Source organism: Eublepharis macularius, chromosome 1, assembly GCF_028583425.1.
Source record: "Eublepharis macularius isolate TG4126 chromosome 1, MPM_Emac_v1.0, whole genome shotgun sequence".
Taxonomy (NCBI): Eukaryota; Metazoa; Chordata; class Lepidosauria; order Squamata; family Eublepharidae; genus Eublepharis; species Eublepharis macularius.
In genome coordinates this window covers 237159054-237168814 of record NC_072790.1, presented here as the reverse complement: position 1 = coordinate 237168814, position 9761 = coordinate 237159054, and the positions used below count along the sequence as shown (strand labels likewise).

At 48.5% G+C, this 9761-nt stretch overlaps 1 protein-coding gene across 2 annotated transcripts in view; it reads right to left on the bottom strand.

The window, feature by feature from the left end:
- Positions 1-6032: 6032 nt before the first annotated feature.
- The window catches only part of FCER1G (Fc epsilon receptor Ig), a 34991-nt gene continuing 31262 nt past the window's right edge, over positions 6033-9761 (bottom strand). For both annotated transcript variants that reach the window (XM_054991973.1, XM_054992048.1), the window contains exon 5: positions 6033-6847. In XM_054991973.1, the coding sequence (XP_054847948.1) occupies positions 6749-6847 (99 nt within the window). In that variant the 3' untranslated portion in view covers positions 6033-6748. The remainder of the gene's footprint in view (positions 6848-9761) is intronic.

Genomic DNA, 9761 nt, shown 5'->3' with positions numbered 1-9761 from the left:
GTTGCCTCTGACCCATGGCGATACTGTGAATGAAAGACCTCAAAAACGTCCTATCACTAACAGACTTGCTCAGATCTTGAAAACGGGAAGACGTGGCTTGTTTTATAGAGTCCCGCCTTGCTTTTTGTCTTCCTCTCTTTTCCACCTGCCTTCCATTTTCCCCCCAGCATTATTGACTCTTCCAGAGTCTTGTCTTCTCATGATGTGACCAAAGTATGATAGCCTCATATTTGTCTTTTTAGCTTCTAGGGATTTAATCCTTCCTGGTCCTAGTGTAAGCACCCAGCTACAATATCGCAGTGGCTCATGCAAGAAGTACAGTTGGGACATTTCTGTGCAAAGCTTAAATATAGCTGTTGTGCCTGTTTTTTCTTCTTATATTAATAAATCTCTACTAAGAATAACACTTCATGCAGGGGATAGAGTGGGCACTTTTCCACAAAGTCTTCTGCCGCAATAAATGAAGATGCTTCAAGGCCCCCATTCAGGTTTTGGAACAGCAAACACTGGAATATTAAATCACTGGAATATTAAAATCACTGGAATATTACATTCAAATCTTGACTATTGTTTAATTCACGCCTTGAGCGTGAATTAATTCACCCTCCCAACTTGCATTGCCTAACAATAGGCTGCATCTGGGATGCCTGCTTGTGGTACGACGTTTGTCCCATATTCCATGCTTGGGAGCAGGCTTGTGTATTGTTTCCAAAACTTGTTTGACCAGGCAGTAAAATGAAACAAAAATGGGTAGGGAGAACTGCAGCCCAAGGCGGCGCTCCTCATACAGCAAAATTTATTTCCAGGTTGACCAGCAAATGGCGAGATTGTACACGTGCTGAGGGTGGTTCTCTTCAGCAAGGGCCAGATAAACTGTGTAAAACCAAGGGAAATGACTCACACCCAGCCATCTCCTGCCTACAGCCGTCTCCTGCTTTCACCACTACCGCCTCCCCTTCTGTTCTTCCTGTGGAAGCCCATTATCTTGATGGGGGGTAGGGGACAGCGTCCATATAACTGGCTACATAGCAATATCTATCAGATCGATTCAAGCTGCAACTTGCTTATTTTGCCACTATTGCCACTGGGTTCCGGCCTGGCACTCGAGGTGTGCGGGCAGCTTTAGAACACCATCCTGATGGCCCAAGATGGGAGCCCCTTCTTTGGTTTAATCCCTCAGAGAAGGGAAATTACATCCAAAGAGACTGAGGTGTGATTAGGGCTTCCAGCCTTCAGGTGGGCCCTCGAGTTGTCCTGGACTTACTGCAAGGCTGCCTCTCTTCCACTGCTCTGCCACAGCAGCTTCGCTTATCTGAGCAGGGCCTTCTACAGGTGTTGTCCTGCTAATGGGCAAAATCAACAACTGCCTGTACACGCTAGGATTCCCAAAACTCGCAGGGATTTGCCCCCTCGTCCGCCAATTGCCCAGTGATCGGCGGGAGGGGGGAAAACTCCCGGAGCTTGCCTGACACTGGCAGTCACCTCAGGAGTGCGCACCATGCATGCACGCTCACCCGGTGTGGCAATGTCACTTCCGTAAGTGATGTCATCACATGGGCCACAGGAGCATCCCTGCACTCCGTTTGGGGCCAATTTAGGCCCCAAACTGGCAGAATCGGAGCTGTGTGGAGCGCAGGAGCACTCCCACAGCCGGTGCAACGATGTCACTTCCAGAAGTGACATCACTGTGTACCTGTCGTGATGGCGTCACTTCTGGAAGTGATGTCATAACACTGGCACTAGAGCGCGTGCATGCGAAGATTGAAACCAGCACAGCAAAAGTTAAGTGCCAGGTAGGGTTGCCAGTTCCAAGTTGGGAAATTCCTGGAGATCTGGGGGGTGAAACCTGGAGAAAGTTGGAGAAAGTGGGGTTTGGGGAGGGAAAGGACCTTGGCATGGCATGATTCCAGAGAGTCCATCCCCCAAAGTAGCCATTTTCTCCAGGTGAACTGATCTCTGTGGCCTGGAGACCAGTTGTAATTCCGGGAGATCACCAGCCACTACCTGGAGGCTGGCAACCCTAGTGCCAGGTCCCAGCCCTCCCGCCAGGAGGATAGAGGGACCTGGCAACCCTACACACACCTTCTCTATGATGGCTCCCGCTTTATGGAACAGCTTGCCTGAAGTGATCAGGAAAGCTCATGCTCTCCTGGTTTTCCACAAACTGCAAAATTTAATTATTCAGGAGTGCTTTTTTGAACACAGGTGGGATGGCTGTACTGTAAAGAAATGGTTCAGAAAGATGCATGGGTAAAGTGATAGGTGAACTATAATTCTGTGAACTGTCTGTTGCTGTAAGTGTGTTCCTACTGTGTAATTTCTGCAAACCCTATTGCATTGTGTATTGGATGTCCTAGCCTGTTAATCATATTGACTTGCTGTATGTAATCCACCTTGAGTCTCAGTGAGAAAGGTGGACTATAAATAACGTCAATAAATAAAGTAGTTTCCAGCCTACAGAGATCAGTTCCTATGGAGAAAATGGCAGTTTTGCAAAATGGACTCCATTGCATTATACCCTACTGAGTCTTTCCCCTCCCCAAACTTCACTCCCAAATCTCCAGGAATTTGGGTGTTGTTGGTAACCTTAGTTGTGACTCCAAACCCAAACCCAACCCTCCTGTAAACATGGAAAGCAAAAAAAATCTCACATCTTCACCATTTATTTAGAAAAGATCTAGGCCACCTCTTCAGAAATCCTGCTTGAGGTAGCTTACAAAGTAAAACATGATAATAAAAATCATTAAACAGCATAAAAATCATTAAAAACAAACTATTAAAACTCCAGCCAGTGAATAAAAAACAGCAGAAAGCATGTAGCCTAAAATGATTCTCATAAGGCAGTCTTCAGGCTACAAACAGACTAAACACAGAATCAACCCCTTAATTAGAAGTCTGGGTAAAACAAAACATTTTGGGATAGGCAGTAGGCAAGCCTCAAGAGGGAGGGTGTTCTGAAGGTGGGGGAGCCACCACTGAAAAGCCCATCTCTGATCGCCACTTACTGCAGGCAGAAGCTGTAGGGCTAGTGGGCTAGACAGTACGGGAGAAGCAAAATAGTAAAAAGTCCAGTAGTACCTTTAAGACTAACCAACTTCATTGTGGCATAAGCTTTCAAGCACCACAGCTCTCTTCATCAGATGCATCTGACGAAGAGAGCTGTGGTTCTCGAAGGTTATACCACAATAAAGTTGGTTAGTCTTAAAGGTGCTATTGGACTCTTTACTGTTTTACAACTACAGACTAACACGGCTAACTCCTCTGGATCTATGAGTATGGGAGGAAGCGATCCTTCAAGTATCTTCAGTTAAGACATTTGCACAAATGAGGCACACTTACTCCGTTTAATACAGCACTGTCAGTTTCTTTTATAATATACAAATCCCAAGAGTGCCCTAGCAGAATGGTGTGATCCACATCAGGCTTGGCAAATTTTTTTATTTGCAAAATGGCTTGCATGCAGTGGTCATGGAGGACATTTTTAACCTTTCAAATCCCCCCTCCTGCTTACCATCTCTCCTGCTCTTCTTCCTTTTGGAGATTATCACCTGTGGTGATGCTATGAAACACCTGTTGTGTCTTGTCATCAGAAAGACAATTTGACCAAATTTGCTGAAAACCCCATCCCATTTAGGCTTTCGTGGACTGCGAGAACTCACTTCGTTGGATGCATGAAGCAACTTCTCGGTCAGCAGATATGCACACAGAGCGGGAGAGAAACATTGTAAACGCAGGTCCAAGGCTTTAAGATACAAGAGGCATAGTGGCATTTTCATCTCTAAAGTGTGAAAGATGTTCCTTCTGTGCATTTACGTATCTGCTGACTGTAAACTCAGCCCAGAAAAGGATGCTTCCATAAATCTGGTGGTTTTAAAAGCATTTTAAGTCTTTTTTTCGCATAGGCCAATGAGGATACCACCCTAGAATTTACAAGGCCTTTAGGAAGAAGTAGCTTAGCCACATCTCCTTTCCTAAACACTAACCACACCCTCTGAAGTGTTTACATGCCACCTTTGGGTCACAGTATTAGTTTCTTAACGTGAAGCCTTAGATGTAGCTGTAAGCAAATTATTATTTACTAGCTTGATACCCGTGCTTTGCTACGTTATTTAACTACTTTAAATCCACTTACGGGTATGTAACACTTTTTTTTTTTGAATTGGCAACCTTAGTGAACTTTTAGGGAAAGACTGGGAGGTGCATTTTACCTCAGGACACATTCAATGACTCCCAATAGCAACTGCATATTGTTTAGAATGTGGGGGGTGAAGAAGACCAATCAGACTGCACATGCAAATAACCTCTGTGTTCCAACTGTCTCTGGAGGGGGGATGAGGTATGGAATGTTGTGAGCCCCAATTAGCCCGCATATGCAAATGACCTTGAAAGGCTGGCCCAATCACAGAAGAGTGGCCGAGCTGGCAGTGGGCAGGGGTGCAAGTAGGCAGCAGCCTGCCAGCCACACAGGGAAGTTGTATCCCTTTGGGAAAACACATTCACATTTTATCCCTTTTTATCCCCTTAAGGAGTGAATTTCTTCAAATCGCTTCTTAGTGAGTGTTTACCTCATGAATGTTCTCCCCAAATGTAATTTTTCTAGGTCCAGGGGTTTGGGCTGGGCATTGATGAATCAGTCAGGACACTTGTCTTTATATATGTAGATAACAACATCAATGTGTACAGCACTTGACAGAGTAAATAAGCAAAAATACCAGACCTTGCCCCAAAGACCATCCATCTTTTGACAACCAAGGAAAGCAAGGGGACCAAGGAGGGAGATGAGCAAATGCAATCCATACTTTCTTAGGCTTTCTTTCCGAGGAGGCAGCTGAGAACTAAGAACGTTAAGCTAAAGGCTTCCCAGAGGCATTGCTAAAGAATACAAGAAAATTTGGGGCAAACCAAGTGGGGGCAAGATTGGAAAAGTACAGCAAGACTTCAAGATAGGTGGGAGGCGAATCAAGAAAAGGACACCCAATAACAATACCAGATATTTTACAAGGGACAGAGAAGCATCTTTGAAAACAGACCAACCAACCGTGAAAACAGGCATCTCTTTAACCCTGGGGGTGTTTGTGGGTAGAGCTTCGTGCTGAACACTGGTGGGATCTTTAACTAAGAAAACCCTCCACCAGTAATTTTGGGGGGACAGGGAAGGAAACAACAACTAATCAAGATTTTCAAGCAGCCCACATGTTACCTGCATGTCGGCTTTGCTTGAAATGTGGAAGGGGGGGGGGCTATACAAACACTCGAGGCAGAGGAGCAGCCTGATATGAGGCCGAAACCTGCCAGTTCTATGGCACTGCTCTTTGCAGCATGCACCCTGTGTTCCAAAACTGCACAACAGAACATCCCAGGGTTGCCAACTCCAGCTTGGGAAATTCCTGGAGATTTGGGGGTGGAGATTGAGGGGGAGCCTAAGGAGGACGGGATTTGGGTGGGAAAATGGCGTATCTCATGCCATAAAATTCACCCTCCGAAGCTCCCGTCCTCTCCACAGGACCCGGTCTGGAGTCTGGAGATTAGTTATAACTCCACGAGGTCTCTAACCCCAACCTGGAAGTTGGCAACCGTAGTTCTTACAGTGGTTCCGTTTGGAGGATGAGATGTTTCTTATGGCATAGTTTTGGGCTTGGAAATTCCTTGTTTGCTGGTATGTCCTGTCTACAGTCTGTTCCAGGAGTTGGCTTCACTGCATGTGCTTTTCGGTAATTGCACAATGACTACATACCAGCCTGGACTAGATAAGCCATAGCCGAGTGGTCTATGCTGCCATTCTTTAAAGCAAGATGTATGCCTACTGCATGATCAACAAATGCTTTTAAGCTGGAACCAATCATAAGCTGCGTGACACAATGTTTTAGCCAGTGACAGCAAACTATTCATCTATATAGTCAGGGCTCATTTCAAGGGGGAACGCGCAAGAACGCAGTTCTGGCAGTTCCCCAAAGAGGTCACGTTAGGTGGCCCTGCCCACTTGACTCTCGGCCATTTTGGGCCTGTTTCGTCCTGGATTGCCGCTCAGCAGCGGCTGGATCCTGACCATTTTGGGCCCCTTTTTGGCCATTTTCCGCCCCTTTTTGCCATTTTGGGCCCAATTTCGGCCCTGAATGGCCAGGATCGGGTCCAAAACAGCCAGGATAGGTGATGCCAGGGGGTGTGGCGCATGCAAATCAGTTATGCTAATGAAACATTTCCAGTGATGTCAAGGGGCGTGGCATATTCTGATGTGTTACGCTAATGAGTTATGCTAATGAGTTCCTCCAGCTCTTTCCCTACGAAATGACCCCTGTATATAGTCAACATGATACCTGCAACCGATCAAAACTTACCAGCCAGGCTCGCATGCTTGTAAATTCTCCTGCCATTGTAGTTTAATAAACCAATCTTTCCAGCCTGCTGAACAGAGGCTGGGTTCATTTTTGCCACAACAACTGGGGAATGGACAAACGAGACTTTGCTCCAAAGTGGAATAGCTTTGGGGGACACTCACGAGAGCGCCAGTGGGATTAACAAACAGTGAGATCTCGTCCCCACCCACCCCCCATCCCAGTAGATGCTGGCTGAAATGAGCAAGCAGCGGCAGCTGTGGACAAGGCCTCCTTCATCCAAGCCGCTTGGTCAAGGCACAAAAGAGGATGGGTCTTCCTCGCAGATACAGCAAGAATTGCTCTGTCGTCTTGCGGCAAAAACAGTTTTGCGATTTTCAGATGCCGGCGAAAAAGGGTTCTGAAAGCGACAGTGCCTATTCCACTACGAGCTCTTCTTCGGGGACTTTACCCTGCGCTTCAACTTTGGGGAGCTCCAGCGCTGTGTAGGTGTCGGTTTCGCTTGTGACGAGGCCCTGGAAGATGGGAAAAGGAGAGGAGGGGGTTAACCAGAAGTGTTTGGGCCTCCGCAGTCGAGACCCACACATTTTGAGGAAGGGCAATGAACACTCGCCTCACCCTCCCACATTCCACACATTAACAGCGTAATCCTAAACTCAGAGTCTCTTTGTATGACATGTCTGGGTGCTTGTTCGTCAAGTGCTAGAAGAAGCAATGTTAGTCAGGAAGCGTAGTCTTAAAAGACAGAGCCGGTGGAGATCACTCTGGAGGGGACGGATTCCCTCACAGCCCTCCACCTTTGCCCTGCTTGCAGCTTAAAACTTTGAGTTAATTGAGCCTCGGCAGGGCAAAGCCTCCGGAAGGGGAGACACCAGAGGCAGAGGAGGGCTGTGAGAGAATCTGTCCCCTCCGGAGCGATCTCTGGCAGCTCTGTCATTTAAAACTACGCTTCCCAGCTAACATTGTGTCTCCCAACCAGTGAAGAACACATGTAAGAAGTCTTGTGTAGAGAGACTCTGAGTTACTCCAGTCTAAGCCCATTGATTTCAGGAACAACTTTGTAACGCTCACTTTCTCACACCAAAGAATCAGTACCCTGGAGCCTCCCAGTCTCCCTACAGTTTTACAGTCTCTGCTGGGTGCTTATTCTGGAAGAAGGAATGGGAGGACACTGGGAATGTTGGACCCAGCTGAATCGAATGCGGGTTGGATATCTGCCCCTCCATTTTTTTTTTGGCAGGTAGCTCAAAGCCTGAGCTTTATTGGACATGAGCCAAAGGGGACCTTAGCCTATGGCTTGCAGCCAGTGGTCCTCTATGAGCCTTGCTGGAAAAACTGGAACCAACTGGGGTGTCCTTCTGACTCAACGCCTGCCTCAAAGTTGACTGGGGTCTGCAGGGGTTTTATATCGCTCTGTACTTTTTCATTGTTTCTGTGTGCTTTGCCTAGTAAGCTGTCCTGAGAGCCAAGCTACAATACACGTGAGTCTGTTCACTTGCCAGGCAAGTGTAATTCGTCACTTGTAGCTCGGCTCACGGTCCTCAGTGTAGGAAATAAGTGGGATAGAAATAGCTTGTCTTCCATTGATTTCAGTTTGGCTTAAAGATATCCTGTGTGTGTAAAATGCCATCAAGCCGCAGCAAGTAATAGTGTGTGGAAAGTCAGCCTGAAATGTGGGGTGCTAGCTAAAATGGCTGAACATGGGTTCAGTTTGGTTCAGTATATTAAGCAGGGCTTTTTTCAGCTGGAACACGGTGGAACGGAGTTCAGGCAGCTCTTGAAAATGGTCACATGGCCAGTGGCCCCGCCCTCTGATCTCCAGACAGAGGGGAGCCATGTGACCATTTTTGCCGAGGGCGATTTGAACTTTAAAAAACTCCCCCCTTGTTCCAGCTGATCCAATGTGACATCATTGTGCATTCCTGAGTTCCACCACTGAGTTCCACCACCTCTTTCCCCAGAAAAAAAGCCCTGATATTAAGTGCTGGCAGGCCCAGGCCTAGCTGAGACACCGAGTCTCTCTACATAAGACATCTTAGAGTCTCTCTACATGAGATAAATTACACGAGGATGCTCAAGTGAACGGAGACGCAATGTTAGCTGGGAAGCCGAGTTTTAAAAGACAGATTGGAAGGCTCTGTGATTGCGCCTCAGAGGGTTTGTTTATTTCTTCTTCGCCTCCTGGAAGGGGAGGTGAAATTGACAGAGCCTTCAGGGAGGTGAAGATGAAATTGATAGACCCTCTGAGGAGTGATCTTTGCCAGTTCTAGAGAGTTGAAACTGACAGAGCCTTCCGATTGGTCTTTTAAAACTCAGCTTCCTGGCTAACATTGTCTCCTTTCCCTTGAGCGTCCTTGTGTAATTCGTCTCTTGTAGAGAGACTCTTATACAAGGACGCTCAAGTGTAGGGAAATGTAATGTTAGCCGGGAAGCATAGTTTAAAAAGACAGGGCCAAAGAGTCTGTCAATTTCATCTCTCTACACAGAGCCAGCATAGATCCCTCCTCAGAGGGTTTGTTAATTTCATATTCACAGAAGGCTCTGTCAATTTCACCTCCGCTTTCAGAGGACTAGAAAAAGATCAGAAAAGTTGGCCTTTCGCAATGCTTTGTACCCTTTCCTTTCTCTTCTTCACCTTGGCAAGTCTCCATCCTACACCAACTCAGCATGGAGAGGGCCTACATGCTACCAGATGGGTAGGATAAACATCTCTTGGACGTCAATCAGTTTAGTCAGGGCCAGATCAAGGGGGGGCAGGGGGGTAGTCTGCCCCTGGTGCCGCCAGGGAGGGAGCGCCGGGAGCAGCTGCCAGCTTCCGGGAGCGCGCAGGCAGCAGTGCGGACAGCCTCGCAGCCTCCCGCGCTGCCGTTTGCCTGCCCTGCAGGACGGGGCTGCCAGCTTGCCGCATGCCCCCTGTCCTGCAGGGCAGGCAAAAGGCAGCGCAGCCGCCTGCACCATTCATCTGCCCCACAGGACAGGGGACAGCCGCCCGCCCCCTATCCTGCAGGGCAGGCAAAAGGCAGTGTGGCCACCCGCGCCATTCGTCTGCCCCACAGGACAGGGGGCGGCCGGCTGGCCACCCTCTGTCCTGCAGGGCAGGCGAATGGCGCGGGAGGCCTTGCAGCCCCCCGCACTGCCTTTTGCCTGCCCTGCAGGACAGGGTGTGCGTGGCAAGCCGGCCGCCCCCTGTCCTGCAGGGCAGGCAAAAGGCAGCGGGGGGGGGGCTGCGAGGCCACCCGTGCCACTAGCCTGTGGGGAGGCGAATGGCGCAGGCGGCCTCCCAGCCCCTCACGCTGCCTCCGCCGCTCCGTCCTGCGTGATGACGTCACCGAAATGACATCATCATGCAGTGCCGGGAGCATGCGCGCTGCGCACACACGCAGTTGGACTAGGATTGCCCTGGGCACCAGCAACCCTAGTTCCGGCCCT